Raw genomic sequence first — 26744 nt, forward strand, 5'->3', positions numbered from 1 at the left:
TTTGCGACCAGGGACGCGGGCCGGAAGTCAGCCAGGCAGTCAGCCAGCCTTCCCCCGTATGGGTTCGACCTCTCGCCCAGCCTTTTGTACCTATGAACTTGAGCGGGTCCTTCACCTAAGGTGCAGTTTCCTTACATGGGAAGGGGTGTTGAACACAAGCCTGTATTGGATAAATAAAAGCTGGAGAAATTATTTTGCATTTTTGGAGGACAAGTTAGAAGTGTGTAATTCAGATTTTCAAAAAGTTATCTTAGGGCTTCCCTGGTGGCGCAGTGGTTGAGAATCCGCCTGCCAATGCAGGGGACACGGGTTCGAGCCCTGGTCTGGGAAGATCCCACATGCCGCGGAGCAACTAAGCCCATGCACCACAACTACTGAGCCTGTGCTCTAGAGCCCGTGAGTCACAACTACTGAGCCCGCGTGCCACAACTACTGAAGCCCACGTGCCTAGAGCCCGTGCTCTGCAACGAGAGAAGACACTGCAATGAGAAGCCCGCTCACTGCAACGAAGAGTAGCCCCCGCTCGCCGCAACTAGAGAAAGCTCATGCGCAGCAAGGAAAAACCCAACACAGCCAAAAACAAAAATTATCTTACAGGAAGTTTCCCGGAAAAAAAAAAATAAAATGAAAACTGCACAGGTGGTTTGCATGAGAATTTCTTTCTCATAGGAGAAAAATTGCAATATCCATTACTAGTTAATATTTATTCCGCCCAATACTATGCAGCCGTTAAAAAATAATTAAAATACAAAAAGGAGTTGCAGGATGAGGGCGATTATTTTTAAAAATTGAAGCCCTAGGCATTAAATGATTGTAAACAAATAACCAATAGCCAGATTATTAGTTATACAGTAGGTTTCAAGCCTGGCTGCGCTTAGAATCACTTGGAGAGCTTTTAAACATATGCCCAACTCCAAACCACAAGAATCTAGATAATTTTAATGTGCAGCCAGGGTGAGAACTACGGATATACAAGTAGAGAAACTGGGTAGGTTTTTGGCCTCATTTTTTTAGTGTTTCTTGAAATTTTCTATGAGTTACACAGGTTTTTAAACTGAAACAAAACAAACCCCACTGCATTTAAATAAAGAGCTGACATACAAGGAAAGGAGTAAATTTAGTCATGGCTTTAAGCATCCTTAGAAACTGCTGAAAATATCTGTAGACATTTTGGCTCGCAAAAAAAAAAAAAAAAAAAAAGGAAGACTTAAAAGGAATGGCTGGCTTTTAGGGACAGTGCTCTATCACTGCAGGACTCTGGAGGGCATTCTGGGGGGCGCTCCCAAACTATCTCAGCAGCTCCCTCCCCTGTGCACCATAGAATCTCCAGAATACTTCCATTATGACAACTAGGAAATGGTACTGTAATTAAATTTAGGGTTTCTCCACAAAATATTTTTTTTCCTGCAAAATAACTTTGTCCTTGAGACGTGATCTGCATGATGAAAATATTCGGCAAGGAAGTGAGTTAACTCCAAAGGTGAAAACGTACTGTAGTGATAATAAGCCATGGTGAGGCGCCCTTGGCCTAAGAGGCACTTGTCAAACGGCTGTAGCTCCCCAGCCACGTGTTCTTCTCCCCACCTCAGCCTCCTAGTCTTCTGCACAAGTTTCTCCACTACTTTTTATTCATACACATTTTTAATAAAAATCTCAGAGCCTTCCTTTTGCAAACTTTGGTTCCTGGGGTCTGTATTTAAAAAATAAATAAACTGGGCTTAAAATTTTTTTTCAAATATAAAATTGTGCCAGAGACTACTTTTTTGGGCTATATTTCACATGGCATTGGATGGCTAGGACAGTCTCTACTGATTTGAAGCTGAGAGAATATGGGGCAGTTAGCTAGCCCCAGGCATCACGTTCATCTTGGGCCATCTACCTTTCTAACCAGAATTCTTCCTTGCTCCTCTTCATCTATTTGTCTCGTATGCAGTTGTCCTACAGTTTTCTCCATGACCCTTACCTGTAGTGGTCTGAACAGGGTTCCAAAATCACTTTTCCCTCCTTTGTCCCAAAGCCCTCATTCCATCAGTGAAGTGGTAATGGAATGGTCCCTTCTGTCCATCAAAAGCATTCTGTCTTAAAACTTTTCTCTATCACTTGGCACTTCATGTCTTGAATTAGTTCATGGTTTGGAATCCCAGCTTCACCACATGCTGTGACTCTGACCAAGTCACTCAACCTCTCCCAGGAAATAAAGAGTTGTTGATATTTCAGCTGCTGCTGTCCCACCGAAACGAGCCTCTGTGCCTAGAAATCCTCCAGAATCCAAGTGAAAGAGAAGGCTCACCTGATGTTCATATTTTATGAACCAGAGACATTTTAATGCTCTATACAAAAACAAAGCTATATATCAAATATCAGAACTCAAAGGCTTAAAAATTAAATCACATGTATTTATACTTAAGAAATCACATTAACTAAAATGGTCACAATTATCCCTGAAATGGAGACAGGCCTGGAGATTCTGGATTGCTTCAGTCAGTTTGGCTCTCAGTCTTCAGAGCATTCTCACCAAACACCTGCATCCTCGTACAGGCCCATCGGTCATGCTCAATCCACAGTTTGTTACTCTAAAAATACTAGTCTACATACAGCTTTGCTTTGTAGTGGGAGGGGACCCAAGTTGCACCCTAAAAAATACTCAGTATAGAGGAAGCACACAGTGAGAATGAAGGGCATTTCAGACAGAAAGGAGAGACTGAACTCTGATATGATAACATATCCAAGAGTGTTTATCCACAGTCATTAATCCACAAGCCCGATTCTGTGAGACAGGATTATTCAGGGGAGGGCGAATTACGAGGACAAACAGGCAATAAAAGAGTAGTGTAGATTAAGCCTGACAGAGAAAGACTTGCAATACTCTCCTACAGGATTTTGGGGTATATCCAGCAGGCAGTGGGGAGTTAAAGGATTATTAACAATGGAATGGGTTTTATAAAGAGATTTAGGGGAAACTCAGGTTAACGTCCAAATTGTTGAGTTAAAGTAGCCGTGAGACATCCACGTGTGTGGGGTTAAGTAGCAAGTGGCTAGATATGCACAGAGGTCTGAGGGATGGATAAAATAATTAAAAGACAAGGATCAGTCACTCACTCAACGCTCATTGCATGGCTTCTCTGTGTTCTAAGGCACGGATGGAAGCTAGGATGCAGCCATGAATGAGACAGACAGCCTCTGCCTCTTGGATCTTACGACTGAACTGGAGAGGGAGATTAAACAGCCACTAGACAGTCATTTCAATGCTACAGAAGAGAAGCAGAGGGTATCTGAGCACTTAGAAGAAGCTGACCTAGCATGAGGGGCTGTGGAAAGCTTCCCTGTGCAAGTGATGCTTGAACCAAACTCTGAAGGATGGAGAGGACTTACCTATGTGGGGTGGAACACAGGGTTCCAGGTGGAGAAAACAGCAGTTCAAAGGTATGAGGCAGCAAGGAGGAAGCGGGGAAATGGATGGAAGGTGGAACACATGAAGGCATCAAGGGCACAGAGACATCCAGGTAAGACTTGACAATGGCTTACGGAGTCAAAGAGGAGATCAGACTGACTGCAGAAAGCAATCTGGGTAAATAAGGTGAAACAGAGGACAAGACCACACACAGGCAATTCTTGACTAAGTCAAGAAATTGAGGCTTAACACCAGCATCAAGCTGACAGTGGAGAAGGTAGGGTGTAATCACCAAGAGAAACACAGGATAAAAACAGTACACAAATGGAGCTGGACGTCCATGTTTTGGTAACGGTTCAGGAAAACGTTTTTTTCAGAAAACAGTGATCTTTAAAAAAAAAAAAAGTCAAATTATTTACAAGTATCAAGTAAGCATAGTTAAATCTTAGAAAAATAATATATATGTATATATATATATATATATATACAAAACAAATTGGACAAATACAACCAATGACAAAAATAATGCAAAATGGTAACCATTAGTACAATGCTATAAATGCTCACAGCTCTTTTCAAACTCTACTGTAAAGCAGTCCTTGTTTTTTTAATCTTCCTGATGTCAAAAGTATACAAATTTAGTTAAAGTTGACTCCATTACAAGTGATACTTTTATTGGTTCATTACGAAGATTAAATTCACGGTGCACCACTCTGTTATTCACCTGTAAGATAAAAGCACAAACTGTCCAAAAGAATGTAAAGCCCTCAGCAAAAGCCTCTTAGTAAAGCCCACAGAAGGAGACGGCAGAATTCTCTGACTGCACCAGGAAAACAATGCAGACACCACCCACCAAGTGCTTGAAGGTGGCTGCGTGCACAGACCTGGGTTCAAGTCAACTTGCCCCTGGGTAACATCAGGCAAGATAGTAACCTCCTCTGAGCCTTGGTAACTCATGGCATATGAAAGCATTGGATTATGTTTTGCCCAAAGTATCCAATAGCTCTATTAATTCCAGTGCTGCTTGTAACCTTACTATCTGCTGCCTCACTAAGCTCTAAGTGCCTTTAATGCAAAGGTCGCATCATGCTCACTTTTGGACTTTCTTGCCAGTATCTACTTAGCAAGTGCTTTAAAAATGAACAGTGTTGGGACTTCCCTGGCGGTCCAGTGGTTAAGACTCCACGCTTCCACCATATGACCCAGCAATTCGACTCCTGAGTACATACCCGAAAAACACAAAAACACTAATTTGAAAAGATACATGCACCCCAATGTTCGTAGCAGCATTATTTACAATTGCCAAGGTATGGAAACAACCTAAGTGTCCATCAACAGATGAATGGTAAAGAAGATGTGATACACACACACACACACACACACATATACACACACAATGGAATACTACTCAGCCATAAAAAAGAATGAAGTTCTGCCATTTGCAGCAACATGGATAGACTTGGAGGGTATTATGCTAAGTGAAATAAGTCAGAGAAAGACAAATACTATATGATATCACTTATATTTGGAATCTAAAAAAACACAACAAACAAGTGAATTAAAAAATAAGGAAGCAGACTCACAGATATAGAGAACAAACTAGTGGTTACCATGGGGAGAGGGAAGGGTGCAGGGGTAATGTAGGCGTGGGGGGAGAAGGGTTATTATGGGATTATATGAAAACATGTGTGAAACTTTTGAAAATTGTAAAGCACTATAGAATTTAAAGAATCTTTCATTCAGTTAAAAAATATCGGCTTTCAATTTTAAAACAATGAATGCTGTTCAATAAAGACTTAATGAACACCAGTCGGCAAAACAACTTTCACTTAGCATTAACTAAAATGGATTTCTACTTACGGTAGGTTAAATCTGTCTCTATTATTACATTTTATTGAGACGCTGACGAGAAACTATTTTCTTAAAGAGAAAAATTGAGCAATACAAGAGATTTGGAAATATGGTTAGAATGACTGTCAAAATTGTCTATACTCCTTCCATTTAACATTTTTTCCCCCAAGAGCTTACCTTAAAATGAGATGAACACCTCAACATAATAAAGGCCGTATATGACAAACCCACAGCCAACATCATTCTCAATGGTGAAAAACTGAAACCATTTCTTCTAAGATCAGGAAAAAGACAAGGTTGCCCACTCTCACCGCTATTATTCAACATAGTTTTGAAAGTTTGAGCCACAGCAATCAGAGAAGAAAAAGAAATAAAAGGAATCCAAACTGGAAAAGAAGTAAAACTGTCACTGCTTGCAGATGACATCATACTATACATAGAGAATCCTAAACATGCTACCAGAAAACTACTAGGGCTAATCAGTGAATCTGGTAAAGGAGCAGGATACAAAATTAATGCACAGAAATCTCTGGCATTCCTATATACTAAGGATGAAAAATCTGAAAGAGAAATTAAGGAAACATTCCCATTTACCACTGCAACAAAAAGAATAAAATACCTAGGAATAAACCTACCTAAGGAGACAAAACACCTGTATGCAGAAAACTATAAGACACTGATGAAAGAAATTAAAGACAATACAAACAGATGGAGAGCTATACAGTGTTCTTGGATCGGAAGAATCAACATTGTGAAAATGACTATACTACCCAAAGCATCTACAGATTCAATGCAATCTCTACCAAACTACCAATGGCATTTTTCACAGAACTAGAACAAAAAATTTCACAATTTGTATGGAAACACAAAAGACTCCAAATAGCCAAAGCAATCTTGAGAAAGGAAAATGGAGTTGGAGGAATTAGGCGCCCTGACTTCAGACTATACTACAAAGCTACAGTAATCAAGACAGTATGGTACTGGCACAAAAATAGAAATATATATCAATGGAACAGGATAGAAAGCCCAGAGGTAAATTCACGCACATATGGTCACCTTATCTTTGATAAAGGAGGCAAGAATATACAATGGAGAAAAGACAGCCTCTTCAATAAGTGGTGCAGGGAAAACTGGACAGCTACATTTAAAAGAATGAAATTAGAACACTTTCTAACACCATATACAAAAATAAACTCAAAATGGATTAAAGACCTAAAGGTAAGACCAGACACTATAAAACTCTTAGATGAAAACATAGGCAGAACACTCTATGACATAAGTCACAGCAAGGTCATTTCTGACCCACCTCCTAGAGAAATGGAAATAAAAACAAAAATAGGGCTTCCCTGGTGGCACAGTGGTTGAGAGTCCACCTGCCAATGCAGGGGACACGGGTTCGTGCCTGGGTCCGGGAAGATCCCACGTGCCGTGGAGAGGCTAGGCCCGTGAGCCATGGCCGCTGAGCCTGCACGTCTGGAGCCTGTGCTCCACAGCGGGAGAGGCCACAACAGTGATAGGCCTGCGTACCGCAACAACAACAACAACAACAACAAAATAAAAAATAAACAAATGAGACCTAATGAAACTTAAAATCTTTGGCACAGCAAAGGAAACCGTAAACAAGATGAAAAGACAACCCTCAGATGGGAGAAAATATTTGTAAACGAAGCAACTGACAAAGAATTAATCTCCAAAATATACAAGCAGCTCATGCAGCTCAATATCAAAAAAATAAACCCAATCCAAAAATGGGCAGAACACCTAAATAGACATTTCTCTAAAGAAGACATACAGATTGCCAACAAACACATGAAAGGATGCTCAACATCACTGATCATTAGAGAAATGCAAATCGAAACTACAGTGAGGTATCACCTCACAGCGGTCAGAATGGCCATCATCAAAAAGTCTACAAACAATACATACTGGAGAGGGTGTGGAGAAAAGGGAACCTTCTTGCACTGTTGGTGGGAATGTAAATTGATACAGCCACTACGGAGAACAGCATGGAGGTTCCTTAAAAAACTAAAAATAGAACTACCACATGACCCAGCAATCTCACTACAGGGCATATACCCTGAGAAAACCATAATTCAAAAAGGGACATGTACCACAATGTTCACTGAAGCACTATTTACATTAGCCAGGACACGGAAGCAACGTAAGTGTCCATCGACAGATGAATGGATAAAGAAGATGTGGCACATATATACAATGGAGCATTACTCAGCCATAAAAAGAAACAAAATTGAGTTATCTGTAGTAGGTGGATGGACCTAGAGTCTGTCATACAGAGTGAAGTAAGTCAGAAAGAGAAAAACAAATACTGTATGCTAACACATGTATATGGAATCGAAAAAAAAAAAAAGTTCTCATGAACCTAGGGGCAGGACAGGAATAAAGACGCAGACGAAGAGAATGGACTTGAGGACACGGGGAGGGGTAAGGGTAAGCTGGGACGAAGTGAGAGAGTGGCATGGACATATATACACTACTAAATGTAAACTAGATAGCTAGTGGGAAGCAGCTGCATAGCACAGGGAGATCAGCTCCATGCTTTGTGACCACCTCGAGGGGTGGGATGGGGAGGGTGGGGGGGAGATGCAAGAGGGAGGGGATATGGGGATATATGTATACATATAGCTGATTCAGTTTGTTATACAGCAGAAACTAACACAACATTGTAAAGCAATTATACACAAATAAAGATGTTAAAAAATAAAAATGAGGTGAAAAGGAGTTTTGAAAGCTGTTAAGCATTATATGTAAAGCATTAAACAATTTTTTAAAAGAAATAAAAATAGCTACCATAACTTGGGGAGATAAGGAGTAAGTAATCCTATATAACTGTGGTTAAGGCATGAGCTCTAGAAGTGCTCTGCCTGGGTTGGAAAGCCAAGGCTGCTTTCCATCTGTAATAGGAGATGGGAATCCCAGTACCTGCCTGAGAGCTGTTGGAAGACTCAATGTATTAATATCTGTGAAGCGCAGGGAACAGCAACTGGAGAGCAAGCAGAACTTCAAAGCTCACCTAAAATCCAACTCACTCACGTACCAATGAATAAAGTGTCACTATCAGTTTCCCTTCGCACCTGGCTCAGCCATGACTTCTGCGACAGTCCTCTTAATGCACCATCAGCCTGCTGTTTCCAAACAACTTCTCACCATCTCTCACGCTTTCTCAGGCTTAAGTCAATCTTCTCATGAAAATGTTCTCATCAAGTGCATTAGCTTTAGACAGAATGGAGCACATGTTCACTTGGAATTTACTTACTTTGGTGAAGAAGTCAGCAATGTGCCACTTATTTCCATACTGTTTAAAGACTTCGGTCATTGCTTTGATCATCACAGAGCCGGTGCGGGGGTCCCGTAAAGCCACATGATCTACAAAGGAAAAAAGTCATTTCATCCATTTTCCTCCTCTAACTTACGGCAAACTTGTTCTTTGACCCATAGTTAAAACCTGGAAAATGGCTTTGAATCGAGAATATAGAAACACTTGCATTAAGATACAATCACAGAGAACTCATGTGCACATAACCTCTCAAGAGGACATTCTTTTTATATGCATTTTTAAAATACAACTTTTCAAATATACAAAAAAGTAGAAAGCAAAGTTTAACAACCCCCCATATAATCATCCCTCAGATCCAAGAGTTATCATTTTGTCGTATTTGCTTTATTTATTCCTTTTCTATTTTTTTTATTGCTGACTTTTGCTCTAGCATTTTAAGCTAAATCGCCCTAAATACAACCATATGGAATTTATTTGGTGGTATTCAAGAGTTTACTGAAATTATCTTTATTATTAGGCTGAAAAACATGAAATATGTCTATATAGTATGGAAATTCAATGGGAATATTAAGATTGCACGCTCTCATAGTAAACCTGGGCTGGGACAGAAAAAACATGGAACATCTTTCAACCTCAGGGTAGACAAAAGTTTCTTACAACACAAAAATCATAAGCCATAGAAGAAAAAAAGATGATGAATTGGACTTAAAATCTAAAACTTTTGTTTTTTGGCAGGCGAGAATTCTACCACTGAACCATCAATGCTTATAAAAGTTTTGCTTTTTGAAAGACATCATTAAGAAAATGAAAAGCCAGTCACAGATTGGGAGAAAGTATTTGTAACTCGTACCAGAGAAAGGACTTGTATTCAGAATATATACAGCTTAATAAGAAAACAAACAACCCAATACAACATTGGGCAAAAGAAGATACATGATGGCCAATATGCACATGAATAGATGGTCAAAAAAACTGAAAGGTGATGGTCATACAAATTGATAAAAAAATATTTTTTTCATTCTTTTTTTTTTTGGCTGCACTGTGCGAGCGGCTCATGGGATCTTAGTTCCTCGACCAGGGATTGAACCCAGGCCCTCGGCAGTGAGAGCACAGAGTCTTAACCACTGGACCGCCAGGGAATTCCCTCATTCTTAAATAACCACAATTACTAATCAGATGTGTGCCCCTTTTGGACACTGCATGACTTCTCAACCTAGGATACCACCATGGTACTTGCTTTTTAGCTCAGCGAACCTCCAAAACCTAGATACCACCAAAATATGATATCAAAAAGAACACAGCACGATCTAATTTTTGGAACCATACCTCACCTGAGCTGGTGGTTCACAGAATTAAGTATAGCTGTGTGACTTCACTGTGGCCCCCTGATCTGGAGACCGCAGCACTAGGGTGTATACCCAGAAGTGAAATTGCTGGGTCGTGGAATAAACAAACTTTCTAGGTATCACACATTGCTCTCCAAAGAGGCATTATAACTTGCTCTCATCAATGGTATATGGAAGTACCCGTTGCCCCCCATCCCCACACATATTTGGTACTGCCTCATCCAATCAGGTATGACCCAAGGGAATTCCCTGGTGGTTCAGTGGTTAGGACTCCGAGCTTCCACTTCAGGGGCCACAAGTTTGATCCCTGGTCGGGGAACTAAGATCCCACATGCCGCATGGCATGGCCAAAATAAAAAATAAATCAATTGAAAATTTAAAAAAATACTTGCAGCCAATTAAGCCGACTGTGCTCTTTTCCCCATGGGGGCCCGGTGCACAATGGCTGCAAACAGCAGCCTCCTCGGTAGTGTATGCGGCCTGTTGCCTGTATGGGTTGCCCTAAGGCATCTTGGAGACAGCCCTTTCCAGTGGACATTAATGACTGGCATGCTGTCCCCAGTCCAGGCTCCTGACGGGTATGCGCAGTGCCTTTGGAAAGCCCCAGGGTGCAGAGGCCAGGGTCCACATTGGCCAAGTCACAATGTCCATCCACACCAAGCTGCAGAACAAGGAGCATGTGATTGAGGCCCTCCACAGGGCCAAGGTCAAGTTCCCTGGCTGCCAGAAGATCCATATCTCCAAGAAGTGGGGATTTACTAAGTTTAATGCAGACGAATTTGAAAACATGGTGGCAGAAAAGCGGCTCGTCCCGGATGGCTGTGGGGTCATATACATCCCTAACTGCGGCCCTCTGGACAAATGGCGGGCCCTGCACTCACGAGAGCCTTGGTGCTGTCCCCCCCTTACTCATGCCCACCATTAAATCCTACTTTCCTGTCAAAAAAAAAAAAAAATTAAAAGAACTGGGATCATGCAAAAAAAAAATGGGTGATCCAAAAGATTAATTTTATCACATATTCCAAGTTTTCCACTTTGGGCACTTTGGGTACTTTAAATATCCCTCCAGGTATAAATCTTAATTCTTGATTAAAGCAAAAGTTTAATACTATTTTCGGCTGATAGGAATGAATGGAAATCCCCAAGGCATGCCATTCCTCCAAACAAGGAAGCTGAAACTTGAGCTAGAAGCAGAAAGCAAAAGGGAAAACCAGAGTTGCGCTTGTGTCTAAGGGTAAATGTCAAGTCTGGAAGGTGTACCTGGGAGATAGGGAGATGAATTTAAGATCCTGCATTAACCATGTGACCCTGAGCAGAGCTACAGAGGTCCACGTGTGGGTGGTAATCCTCTCTAAAGGAAAGCATAACTGAATTATGCCCCCAGGAGTATCACAGATTAAGATTCAATAAATGAGCTAAGAGTTCAGACACACAAAGAAACAAACCCCCATGAGTGACAGGCAACAGAACGACCACAAGAGTGATCCCCAAAGACTTTAGATATTGAAAGTATAAGGTAAAAAATATAAAATAACTGTGCATGAAATGTTTAAAGAAATAAATGATGGAATCACAAGGAAGAACAAGCAAAGACACTGTTACATCATCAGCCAGATTTGGGTGTAAAGTGAACTTACCACCTATAAATCTTCCTTAAATGAATTTCTAAAGGATATACTTCATGAAGAAAGAAAATGGTCTGAGATTCAGGACAGATAGAGAAGAAAATGGTAAACACATGCATAAATATAAACAAACATACACTGTATAAAATATTACAAAAGTGTTCTAACTTGTGGGGTTTTATAAAAGGAATAGGCATTACCTAACATAGTGCTTGTCACCCTAGAACATGCCAACCTATCTGATGAAAATGTGTTGGGTTAATGTCCTAATTTAGAAGAAAATTAGGGTGGAAGGAGAAGGAGTGTAAGAATACATAAATAATTTCATATAAATAAAGATACAAAAAATAAAAGTTAGAAGTAAATGTTGAACAATAGCACTTAAGTGTGGAAGGTGATGAGAATTAGTGTTCTAAGGTTCTGTGTATCATCAGGGAGTAAAAATAAGCTTACTTACTTATAATATTTCACAGGGAACCAGGAGAAGACGAGATGCGAAACACATATCTTCCAAGTCAGTAGAGGGATAAAATGTAAGAATAACAAGCTAAACTCACAATCAATCAAAAACAAGAGCAATAAAACTACCATAATATTGTACACACCAACTATACTTCAATTTTTTAAAAAAAAGAGCAATAAAGGAGGGGAGAAAAGCAAATAAAAGTAAATAGCACAAAGTAAAATGGTAAAAATGTAAATATATCAATAGTCACAATAAAGATACATTGTCCTAACTCACCAGTAAGAAGATTGATATTAGACTGGATTAAAAAACAAAATCCAGTTATATTCTATTTAAAGGACACCTAAAACATAAGGCCTAGAAAGGTTAATAGAAAAAGGTCTGAAGGAGATATACCAGGCAAATATGGGCCAAAAGAATACTGGGGTATCTATATTAATATCAGAGAAAAACTAATACCGAAAAAAGCACTATTTGGGATAGTAGGTTCACTAAACAATGATTAAAATATTTATTTCACCACAAAGTGTAACAATTCTAAAATCATATGCCTCTACTAAAGTTGCCTCAAAATACATAAAGAAAAGAAAAATAGATAATAGAACTACAGAAGAAACTGACATATCCACCAGGATAACATGACATAGTAACACATTATCTCAGTTATTGGCAGGTCAAGCAGACAAATTACTAAATATATCTGCTTGACCTTTAGTAGAGACTTGGAACAACACAACTGAGCTCAATTAATAGAAATATATAGAACCTTGTATTCAAGAAGTGAACACATATTCTTAAGCACATATAGAATACTCATGATAGATCAATAGCCATTAAAAAATGTACTACAGGGCTTCCCTGGTGGCGCAGTGGTTGAGAGTCCGCTTGCCAATGCAAGGGACACAGGTTCGTGCCCCAGTCCGGGAGGATCCCACATGCCGCGGAGCGGCTGGGCCCGTGAGCCATGGCCGCTGAGCCTGTGCGTCCGGAGCCTGTGCTCCTAAACGGCAGAGGCCACAACAGTGAGAGGCCCGCGTATCGCAAAAAAAAATTTACTACAGATCAAGACATAAATCAAGTCTCAACCGATTTCAGATTGGTATAGTTGATATTCTTTCTCAAGAATAAACTAGACATCAATAATAAAAGGATAAATAATAATAATAATAAAAGGATAAATTTTAAAATTTCAATACCAGAAAAATTTAGAAGCATATTTCTAAATAACTAATGGGTATCTTGGAACTGAAGGATAAAAATGTTACATATTAAAATATAAAAGATACAGTGAAAGCAGTAATTAGAGGGGAATTATAGGTTTAAAAATGCTTATTTTTTTTTAAAAGGTAGAAAATAATGACCCAAGTACCTAACTGAAAAAGCTGGGAAATTAAGAGTAGAATAAACCCTTAAAAAATGGAGAAAAATGGAAATATGAGGCAAATGAATGAAATCAAAAACAAACATAATAATAGAGAGGATTAACAAAACTAAAAATGGGTTCTTAACTAAATAAATAAACGACTGGCAAGACTGATCAAGAAAAACAAGAAAGCCAGAAATATTAGAGGTAAACAAAGGAACATAACTACAGATAGAGAGCCCACGTGATTAAAGATACAAGGAGCCCTACAACAAGAAATAAGAAAATAAACTTGGGCTTCCCTGGTGGCGCAGTGGTTGAGAATCTGCCTGCCAATGCAGAGGACACGGGTTCGAGCCCTGGTCTGGGAAGGTCACACATGCCGTGGAGCAGCTAGGCCCATGAGCCATGGCCGCTGAGCCTGCGCGTCCAGAGCCTGTGCTCCGCAACAAGAGAGGCCGCGACAGTGAGAGGCCCGCGCACCACGATGAGATGAAGAGTGGCCCCTGCTCCCCGCAACTAGAGAAAGCCCTCACACAGCAACGAAGGCCCAACACAGCCAAAAGTAAATAAATAAAATTTAAAAAAAAAAAGAAAAGAAACTTGCTTTTCTCCCGTTGAGAAGCCAGTTTTCCCATCACTTATTAAACGGTCCATCCTTTCACCATTGATTAGCAATGGCTTCTTTGTCATGTGTCTCATTTCCCTATATATTTGGGTCTACCTCTACATTCTTTATTCTATCCCAATGATCTGTTTGTCTATGTACCGGATGATAGAGTTTTTGTTATTGCTTTCTACTAAGTATTCATATCTTAGATGACACATTTTCTCAAATATCTGCATAGCTCACGCTCTCATGGCCTTCAATTCTACACAATAATCACCTTCTCAGTGGAAACATCTCTACACATCTCTTTTTAAAACCACAGTCTCGGGACTTCCCTGGTGGCGCAGTGGTTAAGAATCCACCTGCCAATGCAGGAGACATGGGTTAGATCCCTGGTCCAGGAAGATCCCACCTGCCTCGGAGCAATTAAGCCCGTGCGCGTGCACCACAACTACTGAGCCTGAGCTCCAGAGCCCATGAGCCACAACTACTGGAGCCTGCACACCCTACAGCCAGTGCTCCACAAGTGAAGCCACAGCAATAAGAAGCCCACGCACCGCAACAGAGTAGCCCCTGCTTGCCACAACTAGAGAAAGCCTGTGCTTAGCAACAAAGATCCAATGCAGCCAAAACAAAAAACAAAAAAAAAATTATAATCTCCACTTCTACCCCTCAATACTCTCTCTCCCCGGTTCCTGCATTACTTTTCTCCATAGCACTTATCACCATCTAACATTTTATTTGGTAAACTTTTCACTGAAGGGTAACCATCACACAGAAAAGTATGCAAAGCACATGGGTATATAATAGCTCAATAAATTTTCATAAAATGAACACACCCCCATAACTGGCACCCTCATCAAGAAACACGATGATACCAGTACTCCAGAAGTCCCCTCTTGCTGCTCTGGTCATAACCACTCCAAACACTGTGCACCCTGAGGACAAGCAGCACCCGGACTTCTACCATCCACCATAGATTAGTTTTGCCTGTTTTTGAACTTCATAGACATGGAATCATAAAGCAACCCAGGATCTGTTTTCTGTATGTGCTTACTGTCGTCTCCTCCCCTAGAACATAAGCTCCATGGAGGCAGAGATTTTTAGTTCTTGTGCTCAATACTGAATCTCTAGTCCTCAACAGAAGTAGCCAGCATATAGTCATGAAATTCATTCATTCAGCAAAGTTGGAGCTCAAGATTCCTCGTCTTGACCCTTAACTGTTCCATAATAATTTTGTGATTAGTTTGTCAAATTCCATGAAAAAACACATAGAATTCAATTTACAAACTCATTTGGGGAAAAAAAAGGCCATCTCCATGGTATTGAAAATCTCAACCATGAGCATGGTATTTCCCACCATTGATTCAGGTCTTTATGCCTTTCCGGAATGTTCTCTCATTTTCTCTAATAAAGTTCTTGCTCATCTTTCGTTAGTCATTCCTAGACATCATTCACTAAAGCAAGAAAAAATAACATGGTATCTTTTTTCTTTTCTATTATATGTGTAAGTGATTACTGCTAGATATTCAAAACTATTGATTTCTACAATATTGATCCTTACATCTTTTCTTATCTTAATGAATTAGCTAGGACTACCCATGCCATGTCAAACAGTAGGAGTGAGAGTGGGCATGCTTGTCTTACATCTAACTTTTAAAAAAATTTACAGCTTTATTAAAGTATGATTGATCATTGACAAGCATCTGCATATATATATATTTTTGGCAGCACCACGCGGCATGTGGGATCTCAGTTCCCTGACCAGGGATTGAACCCATGACCCCTGCATTGGAAGCATGGATTCTTAACCACTGGACCACCAAGGAAGTCCTGCACATATTTTAAGCAAACAATTTAATAAGTTTTGACATATGTATACTTCCGTGAAACCATCACAACCAAGATAATGAATCCAATCAGCCCCCTCCAATGTCCTCATGCCCCTCTGTAATCCTTCCTTCCCTCTCCACTCCCATCTCCAAACACAACTGATTTGCTCTCTTATAGACTGGTTTGCATTTTCTAGAATTTTATATGCATGGAACCACACAGTATCTGCTTTATTCTGTCTGACTTCTTTCAGTCAGCAGGATTATTCTGAGCTTCATCTATGCTGTAGCATGCATCAGGAGCTCATTTCTTTTATTGCTGAGTAGTATTCCATGTATGATATACCACGATTTGTTTATTCTTTCACCTGTTGATCATTTGGGTTGTTTCCAGTCTTTGACTATTTCAAATAAACCTGCTTGCACTTGCTATGCTACAAGTGTCTATCAGGACATATGCTTTCTTTCTTTTTTTTTTTTAATACTTATTTATTTATTATATATTTATTTATTTTTGGCTGTGGCAGGTCTCAGTTTTGGCACTCAGGATCTTTGTTGCAGCATGCAGGCTTCTCAGTTGTGGCATGCACGCAGGATCTCGTTCCCCGACTAGGGATCGAACCCGGGCCCCCTGCATTGGGAGCACGGAGTCTTAACTGCTGGACCACCAGGGAAGTCCCAGGACATATGCTTTCCTCTCTCTTGGATGAATAAAGTTACATCTAACTTTAATGGGGATATTTTCATTTTATATTATTGTCCTTAGTTTCCTCTGCTTCCATTTCTTCCCTAACATTTTATCTTGAATTGCATATATATATATATATATATATACACACACACACACACACACACACATACGTGTGTATATGTGTATATACACACACATAAGCTATTTTAATCCTTTTTGGAGAAAATCAAGATAAAAACAGCTAAATAAATGCCCTTGACCATTTATTTCTATCTTCTCTACATTTTCCTGTTTCCCTTTCACAACTGAATCAAGTTCACCCCTTCAGCACACAAGATTCTTTTGGATTTTAACTTATTAGTATTAATAGTATAGTAATAATAAGAATAATAATGTAATCAGCATAATATATTAGTAATAATATTAATTTCTTTTTTACCTTATTATGCCAGTTATTATGATAAGCACAATACCTGCACTACATAATTTAATTTATATAACATCCCAATGACACAAGTATATTTTATCATTCTTCTTTTGCATAAAGAAACTGACATATCTAGAGGCTAAGAAATATTGAAGGTCTCAAAGACAGCAAGTGGCAGAGCTGGCTTTGGACCAAGATCTTTTTCACATGAGAGCCGATGATCTTATTTACTATGTGATACTTTGCTAAAAGGATGGCATCTTCCTGGAAGAGATGAACAGTCAGATGCAAACCTGCCATCTCTGAAAGTGGAACAGTTGAAGATGGATAGGTTAATGAAAATTTCTCCTTATGTACATCAATCTGTAAAGCACAGATAATATTTTTAAAAAAGATTTTCAGTAACTCCCTGGCAGTATAGTGGTTAGGACTCAGCACTCTCACTGCCGAGGACCCAGGTTCAATCCCTAGTCGGGGAACTAAGATCCCATGAGCCACGTGGCACAGCTAAAAAAAAAAAAAAAAAAGATTTTCAAAATCATTAGGAATAAGCTAAACCCTCTGGACGAATGTGTATCTCACTGTCATCAAGCCTCACTGTCTTACCTGCCTGGGTGGGATAGATGATGAAATAATCACTGAATGTAGGCAGCCTCTTCTTCTCTGATCCATCATCCGAGTCCATGGGTTCATCATCCGTTTCAACACCACTGTCTCTTCTCTCTATTTTTTGAGGAATGAAAATGCAAACTATGATAATACACCACTGACACCAGTAATCTTTTTTTTTTTTTGACACCAGTAATCTTTAATAAAAGTCACAACAAGCTTGTATCTCCATAAGAGAGAGAAACATCCACCAAAGTTAACATAAATCAGATTTTAGTCCCACAAGCCACCTGGAATCACATGAACGGTGGGACATCCCCTGGAAATTGCCCACCTCTCTCCCAGAATTTGAGGTTCCCCAACCCACCTCATGAATTTAAAGACTTAGACCCTTCCTCAGCCTAAATTAACTATCCTATCCCAGGAAAGCTTTCCCTTCATTCTTTCCTCCCAGCTCAAAGTCCCTACTATACTATGTAACTAAAGTTACATCAGCTAAGCGTCCGCTAATGTAAAATAATTTTTTAAAACTCAGTTTTCTTTCCTCAATCATCAATATGAGAATTTCCTAGAAACAGAACTATTACAAAGAGGTCTCCACTTACCTCCTCTGCAGGCCTGGATTATAAAGATTTTTGGTTTCTCTTGAAGTGCTGGACAATTTTTATTGTTAAACATTTCAAAAATGCCTTCCAGGCTGACTTTTTCACCATCTTTCATTTTGATAAAGCCTTCTTCTCCGTGGGACATAAGAGCAACAAGGCAACAGCCAATGTCATCTTTAATTTCATTTAGTCCATCTCGAAATGATGTTATTTTTCCAAGTAACTCCTGTAAAATAGGAAAACATATTAAAAAGAACTGCAAGTAGGAAAACCCAGAAATCCCAGAGATGGCTCCTTTACAAGGTGATCCAATGAGACGACAAATATGAAAATACCTGCATCTCTAACAGAGTCAGTATAACTTGTCAATTCCCTTTTGATTGCTTTCGGAATTCATATGATTTCTTCTTGTACCACTGGTGGTTCTTGTTTGACAAAATTAGGGTATTTCTGATTCTCTACCACAAAATATAACAGAATTATAGCTCCCCAAAGGGTTAATGTATTTCAATGCTATATTATTAACTTACTTTAATATATAAAATTATCTTATAAAATTAATACCCTCAATAAGCTAGAAATGGAAGGGAATGGAGGAGTCTACCCAATCATATCTACTTGCCAGAATCTATCAGGAGACGTCATCAGAATCAATCCCACTAAAAAGAGAAGACAGGAATGGCTGTTCTCACTAGCCTCATACATGTTGTAACAAAGATCCTAGCCATTTCAATAAAGTAAAGTAAAAAATTAGATGAAGTTTAAACATTGGAAACGAACTCATTACTTACAGATAATATGACTATCTAGAAATATAATCAACTTACAGATAATATGACTATCTAGAAATATAATCAACTAAAAACTACTAGAACTAGAGATCAGCAAGTTGACCAGATACAAAGTTAATTTACCAAGATCTATAGCTCCCCAATTACCCAGGAATAATAATTTAAACCGCATAATGGAAAAGGGATCCATTCATGGTCATAAAAAAAGTAAAACAATACGTAGGAATAAACCTAACAAGAAATGCACATTGCCTAAGTGAAGAAAATTATTTAAAAAAAAACTTTAGTGAAGAGGCAACATAAACTATGACATACCGATGTTTCTGAGATGACTCAATACTATTAATTTGCCAGTTAACTCTAAATTAATCTCAATTCAATGTCATGTCAATTAAAATCTCAAAGGATTTCTGTGAAACTTAACCAGATGGTTCTCAAGGTCACAGAGAACAGATGCTCAGGAACAGCAAAGTGCTCAAGAGTAGCAAAGAACATTCAGAAGTTTAAAAAAAAAAAAGCAAAAAAACCATAAAAAACAATGAATCCCCCATAGGATAGGTCCTATCAGACATCCAAAGGTACTATAAAATCATGGTGAACAAAACACTGATATACCAGCTTAAGAATAAACAAATGTATGAATAGAATATTTTAGAATATAGAAATTGATCCAAATATATATATAGGGATTTAGTTTATGATAAGAATGGAATTCAAATATGTCGGGAAAGGATGTATCATCAACAAAATGAGATGACTGGCTTGGAAATAAAGTTAGACCTCCCACCTCACTGTTCCAAAAAATGTAATTCCAGTGAGTAGGCTAACCTTAAACTATAAAAATGTTACAGAAAAATAATTTTCAAAAATTTTATGTTGGGAAATCATGGGGTTTAATCAAGACATAAAAGCCAAGAAGGCAACAAACAGAAAGACTGACGAGTTTACTCACAAAAACTAAGACTTCCAGGGGAGTTCCCTCGTGGTCTAGTGGTTAGGATTTGGCGCTTTCATTGCTGTGGCCTGGGTTCCATCCCTGGTCAGGGAACTGAGATCCCACAAGCCGCATGGTGCGGCCAAAATAAATAATTTAATAAATAAATAAAAAAGACTTGCAATGCCACGGAGCAACTAAGCCCACGCGCCGCAACTACTGAGCCCACGTGCCACAACTACTGAAGCCTACGTGCTCTAGGGCCTGTGCTTTGCAACAAGAGAAGCCACCGCGATGAGAAGCACGTGCACTGCAACGAAGAGTAGCCCCCGCTTGCCACAACTAGAGAAAGCCCATGCGCAGCAACGAAGACCTAATACAGCTAAAAATAAAAAAATAAAATAAATAAATTTAAAAAAAAATAAAAAAGACTTCCATTTGACTTATGATAACAAAAAGTCAAAAGGCAAGTAACAAGGCAGGAGAAAAATATTTGCACTCTATTTTGTCTAAAATTCAGGAAAAAGAACTACAGAATAAGAAAAATAAAATCCAGTGTGGTCCAGTGGTTAGGACTCCATGCTCTCAATGCAGGGCCCGGGTTCGACTGCTGATCGGGGAACTAAGATCCTGCAAGCCACATGGCACAGACAAAACAAAAAGGAAAAAGAAAATCCAGTAAGAAAAAGGGCAAACAGGTAATTCAAATAATTCACAGAAGGAAAAAAATGGCCAGAAGATGTTCAACCAAACTAATAATCAGGAAAATGAAACAGTGAAGTAATTTTACCAGTAAAGTTGCTAAATATTTACAAATAAATGTTGACAAGATGTAGAGAAAGAGACCACTTCTGGACCTTTGGGAGAATAAACCAGAAGAACACTGGCAATTATCTGTAATCTGAATGGAAAGGACTGGATTAAAAAAATCACATAATATTGGAAGAGATTCTGGTACAATCCTTGGGAAACATGAAGGAGTCTGTTTTTAGCTTTGAAATAATAAAATCAAAATTTATTGAGCACTTACTATAAGCCAGCTACTATTCTGAGAACTTTTACATAACACAGCTCATTTCATCCTCACCATAGCCCTACAAGATAAATTACTATCACCCCCCCCCCACCATTTTAGAGATAAGAAAGTAGTCAATTAATTTAAGACAGAATTTCTAGAACTCTTGCACTATTATTTTGTGTCAGGTAATCTTTGCCTTGGGGGCCGTCCTGTGCACTGTAGGGTGTTCAGTAGCATCCTGGCTCTACCTCGGCAACTACACAAGATGCCAATAGCACCCTCCAGTTGTGACAACCAAAAATGTCTCCAGACATTGTCAAATGTCCTCTGGGGGGACAAAAATCACCCTCAGTTGAGAACCAGATTTAAGGTAACAACTAGTAAGAGACGAGATTCCACCGGTCAGTGTGTGCTGCTTTCCTAGCCCTTCTGCTATGCTGTTCCTTGATATTCACTAGCAGTGCCTCCTGGGGTCTATGAAGGACTTTCCTCTGTTATTATCCCCAAACATGAGCAGGGCTAGGCCAGGACTCAGCTGGGGTCAGAGAAGTCAAAATGCAGTTCCCACCCACCACCACCACCACTCTTCCACCTCATTTTCTTGTGTCCTCGAGTTAAATCACAATGCAATTCTGCCCAGGGCTCTCAGCAACTCCTCTCCCCACCCCTCCCATGGTTCTAAGCAAGTCCCACCAGGATCTTCCAAAGCCCCTGGGCTCCAATGCTGCTGGGATTCCTCTGGCCTGGCTGCTTGATGACCTCTCAAAGCTGTCCCCTTGTTCTTCCTGTTCCCAAATGCTCTGGACCTTGCCTACTCTGGACTCACAGCATGTCCTTGGGCCTCCTTGCCCAACTCACTTTTACACCTTCTTGGATTCCCTTCCCTCTTCAAATGCAGGGACCCAAGAGGTCCCTGCTTGACTAGAAGTGAAGCTGGAGTATCATCACACACTTAACATGACAAAAGCATCTGTATACAACAGGTAAGCTGGGTAAGAATTTCATCAGGACATACACATCCATTGCTCAGCAGGCCCTGGTTCTAACCAGGTAATAAAACCCAATTTTTTTAAAAAGGAAGGAAAATTATAATATCCAAGCTACAATTTTTCTTCTTCTTTTCATTTTTTTTTTGGCTGTGCCGCAAGGCATGTGGGATCTTTGTTTCCCAACCAGAGATCAAACCTGCGCCCCTTCAGTGGAGGCACGGAGTCTTAATCACTGGACCGCCAGGGAAGTCCTGAGCCACAAATTTTCATTTTTGTTTTTAACTTGGTACCATTTTGTCGGGATCGATGCACAACGTATTTTCGAACTGGCACTGGCCAAGCCAGTCCTCCATCAGTAGGACATCCTGGTGAGCGCCCAGCCTGTCTCTCATCACACACATGAGGAAGGCCTTCCGCCTGCCACTCAGGTCATAACGGTCCTGTTTTCAAGGAAAGCCAAGAAACAATATTTAAACCAAACCAAATCCAAATACACCTTATATGTGAAATGAGTTTCTTCTGGAGTTAATGATGACGTTTCCCAGCTCAGAGCAGGGGCACAACACTGATTTCCTCTCTCATCATGACTTCATTTATAATTTTTTCAAATACCTTTCTCAAACTAGGACGAATAGGCCAATCTCATTTTTAAATTCCTATACATAGCCAGAACTGCCCGTTTAAGGAAAATGGTAAATGACAACACAGGGCTGCAGTTATCAAAATCCAGAATGTGGGACATTCTACAGGACAAATAACCTGGTTTCGTCAACAAACAAGAGAAGAGGTCAAAGGGAGAGGTATCATAAATTAAGCCTCTTAAGAGACAAACCATCAAGTGTAACTGTGTAGACCTTGCGTGAGTCGGACCCTGACTCAATCCAACTGTAAAAGGCATAAGAGCCAGCCAAGGACATCTGACGGCTGACTGCCAATGAGGAATTTGTTTCTAGGTAGAATAATGGTATCATGGCTATGTTTGGAAAAAGTCTTTCTCAGAAATATATACTCAAGTATTGTATGTATGAAAGTGATATGGTAGCTGGGGAATTTGCTTCAAAATAATGGAGGGGGGCGGGGGGAGGAGCAGATGAAACAAGATTGGCCACGTTGCTAATTGTTGAATCAGGGCAAAGAGTTGGTTGGGCTGGAGTCTGGAGACGCATTTTTCTCTTCTCTCTACTTTAGCTTATGTTTTAAATGTCCTTAATAAAACAAGCAAAAAAAGGCCGGAAGCCAGCAATTTATGTAGTTTCGAGTGGCCACACAGCCTGCAATGCCTTCGTCTGTAAAATGCAGATACTAACAGTGCTTACCTCATTTGGTTAATGCGTGCAAAGTGGTTTTATCTGGCTAATGTTTTGCTTTTCCTATTTATAACGGAAAGCAGGAAGATCTGACGGCTTGAGACAATGACACAGATACCCACCTCCAATCCAACAGAAGCAGCACAAAAAAATGTTCAAATGGTGACTAAATACTATCTTAAAGAGTCCAGATATTTACCAATTCACCTTCCACACAGTCATAGCTTCTCTTTGGAATCTTTCGTGGAATCACTGAATGAATTTTCATGAAAAGACAAAACAGAAAAGAACATATTTTTTCTTTTTCCTCTTCTTAATCATGATCTGCTGTCATTCCTGTTAACAGGAAGCACCTCCCAAGGAAATCAGTTGCCTCTTATGTTTTAAAACAGGTTTCTAGGATTCTGAAAACCCTCTCCCAAACTCATAAGGATGAAAACTTAACAGAACTCCCTTAGGCCCCAGTCAGATTCAGGGGCAGGGAGAGCCAGGCCAGAGATGAAAAGGAGAAGCACCAATGAACATTAGTGTATATGCACCTCCAGAAAAGGAGACCAAGACATCAATAAAGAGAAAAATGAAGTTAAAGGAACTAGACCCTATTTAATTTTTTAATTAAACAAACTCTTAGCATTCAATTCAAATATTTTTGGAGTGCCTACAGTGTGTAGTCATGATACCGGGTAGTTTGGTTGATTCTGAAAAACAAAAAAGCCCAGTTTACCAACTGCAAGAGACTCACAGTTTAAAGGGGTGATAACAAAAGTGTGATACATTAACCACTAAGCCTGGAGAGACATTATGATAAGTGCTGTGCAGATGCAGTCAAGGGAGAATCAAAGGCTTCGTGGGGCCAGTATTCTGCCTACAGGCCATGTTTTGAGGTCGTTTACAGTTGTCACCCATTAGGAATCTAAAAGTCAGCAAAGCAACATACCTCAAAACTCAACCAGATCTTTATTGGCATATAATTGCTTTATAATGTTGTGTTCATTTCTGCTGTATAACAAAGTGAATCAGCTATATGTATACATATATCCCCTCCCTCTTGCGTCTCCCTCCCACCCTCCCTATCCCACCCCTCTAGGTGGTCACAAATCCCCAAGCTGATCTCCCTGTGCGATGCAGCTGCTTCCCACTAGCTATCTATTTTACGTTTGGTAGTGTATATGTGTCAATGCTACTCTCTCACTTCGTCCCAGCTTACCCTTCCCCTCCACGTGATTTTTCTCAAATTTTTGGAGAGCTATTAGCCAGGAATTTGGTGTAATGACTCATTACGTTATTCCTTAAAAAATGTTAAATGTGTGTGTAGAGTTAAGTAGCGGTCGTACTTTTGATTTAATAAAAAGTTAAAAAAACCAAAAACTCAACCAGATCATAAGCATGCAATGGCAGAGACCAGCAACAGTATATTTTAGTGTCTACCTCAGTGTGCCCAGTAGAAGTGCTTTCTCTTTCTTTCTCATTCTCTCTTTTTCTATGTACACAAACTCGCTCACATATTATACACACATACATTTATTAAACTTACGAGGGGAAACCCTAACCGCCCCCAACTTGTTACATTTCTTGATCTTAAGCCACATCTTCCCAGATTTATGGCAAATGTTCTAATGGTGGATTCCAACACGGGGTTTCTCACTGCATCATCTAAAAACCTCCTCCATCATAATCACTTGGAGGTAATTGTTAAAAACGCATCTCAGGCCTGCTGAGTCAATCTGATTTCTCAACCCACCCCAGAATGAACTGGTAGACCCTGATGGCTACTCTTGGACTGGTCACTTCGATTCCGTGCCTGGGAACTGCCTCTCTCCTGCCTTCTTATCCCCCGGTTCCCACTTCCCGCCGCGCGTTCACTGGTCCCTCGACCCCCGCATCCTCCTTGCTCCACTTCCCCCACCCCACCCTACTGAAGCTCGGTCCACCGCCGCTCACCTGTGCCCCAGGCCTAACCCGGCGCTCACCTAGGACACCCCCCTCCCCGCCAGTCCCCCTTCCCTCCAGTCAGTAGCCCCTCCCCCTGCCCAGGAATCCCGGTCAGTCCTCCCTCCGCCAATCCGGGAATCCCCGGGCGGTAGGGCCAAACCCAGCGGTCACCAAGCACCCCCTCCGGTCCCCCCAACCCTGGGAATCTCCGCGCGCTCACCCGGGCCGTCAGCGGCGGCGCTCTGCCAGCGCGGCAGCAGGTCAGCGCGGGGCAGCTGCTCCAGCACCTGGACGAGGACGCGCTTGGCGGCGGCCGGTGGGTAGTACTGCTTGGCGAGGAGCCTGGCCAGCCCCGACGGGCTGCGGCCCTCCAGCTCCAGCTTCACCTGGCTCACGCGCGGCTCCACCTTCTTGAGGTGGTCGCGGAAGCTGCGCAGCTCCTGCGAGGACAGAAGGTCCAGGGTCTCCTGCAAGCGGCTCTGCAGCTCCTCCATGGCCGGCGGGATCTTCGGAGACCCCGAGCGCCCGCCGATTCCCGGGCTCCCCTCCATTGTCACCCAATGATGCTGAAGCGACCGGGCGGGAGGGACCAATCTGAGCCCGGCGCGCCTCACACGCCTCCCGCTTCTCCTCTTTGTTTTGAAAACTGGAGGCGTTTCCGCTCGTCCTCTTAAGCCCGGAGATCTCTGGACGCCGTCTGCCTGCAACGTCCCGCCTTCCGTCCTCTCGGGCCCGAGGTCCGCCCCCGCCCCGGAGCCACGCCCCGCACCCTGGAGGCCCCGCTCCGCCCACAAGAGCTCCTTCTTTAACCCTTGGAGCCTGGGTTAGCAGAGCCGAGTGGTGCCCGCCCTGCAGGTCTACTCCGAGGTGCTCTGCCTTGGCACGCGTTACGATCACCAGGAGGACTTTTGAAACTACTCATGCCCAGGTCACAACCTGAACTGATTACATTAGAACGTCTGGGCGGCCGACCAAGGCATCAGTGGTTTTTAAAGCTCCCTGATGATTCCAGTGTGCAGCCAAGTTTGAGAACCACTGACCTTAGAGTGTTTACCAGCTACCTAAGCCAGTAGTTCCCAAAGAGCAGGGAAGAACTTGGAAGGTGAAAGAACACCTACAGATTATGGCATTGAGCCAGTTTTTTTTAGAGAGGACATGGTGACAATAGCTGATATTTGAGAATTTGAAGGCAGCAAGGAGGTGGAAGTGCACACTGCTCAGCCTGGAGGCGTGGAAGGAGCACTGCTTTGGAGAGCAGATCTCAGCTTTGCAACCCCCCAGAGTCCTAATGCTAGGCTCCCTGACTTGATTGGGCCCTCAGGAAGTGATGACTCACTTTAACCGTGGTTTGCCTGAAAATTACTTACCCTTTCCAACAGCTGGTGAAAGAATCTTAGGACCTGTTTGAATCCTGATGCAAATAAACCAACTGTAAACAATAATTTTTGAGACAATCAGGGAAACATGAATATGGACTGGGTATTGGCTGATAAGCAAAAAAAAATGTTAACTTTTTTTCAAGTAGGATAATAACGTAGTTACCTAAGAAAAATGCCCATAATTTTTAGATATGCATATAGAAATGTGGAAGGGTGAAATGGTATGATGTGTGGGATCTGCTTTTAAAAGCTTCAGTTAAGGAAAGAAAAAAGGAGGTGGGGG

General features: G+C 40.9%; 1 protein-coding gene and 1 non-coding gene across 3 annotated transcripts; one reads left to right on the top strand and one right to left on the bottom strand.

The window, feature by feature from the left end:
- Positions 1-69: 69 nt before the first annotated feature.
- On the bottom strand, positions 70-25813 carry CASP14 (caspase 14). 2 transcript variants are annotated; one of them, XM_073811063.1, is made up of 7 exons: positions 25303-25813; positions 23350-23402; positions 22134-22283; positions 18112-18337; positions 17504-17620; positions 8517-8626; positions 70-2259 (listed from the first exon to the last, which is right to left on the bottom strand). In XM_073811063.1, the coding sequence occupies exons 1-7, from the start codon at positions 25631-25633 to the stop codon at positions 2251-2253; spliced, it is 996 nt and encodes a 331-aa protein (XP_073667164.1). In that variant the 5' UTR covers positions 25634-25813; the 3' UTR covers positions 70-2250. The 2 variants fall into 2 exon arrangements, with proteins under 2 accessions (XP_073667164.1, XP_019802463.1); XM_019946904.3 differs by lacking the exon at positions 70-2259 and adding an exon at positions 2376-4115 and having other exon boundaries at positions 25303-25807.
- Positions 10272-10406, top strand: LOC117314014 (small nucleolar RNA SNORA70). Its single transcript, XR_004528705.1, has one exon. It is a non-coding gene; the product is annotated as a small nucleolar RNA SNORA70 (small nucleolar RNA).
- Positions 25814-26744: the final 931 nt, after the last annotated feature.

This window comes from Tursiops truncatus, chromosome 10 (genome assembly GCF_011762595.2).
Source record: "Tursiops truncatus isolate mTurTru1 chromosome 10, mTurTru1.mat.Y, whole genome shotgun sequence".
In the NCBI taxonomy this organism is placed as follows: domain Eukaryota; kingdom Metazoa; phylum Chordata; class Mammalia; order Artiodactyla; family Delphinidae; genus Tursiops; species Tursiops truncatus.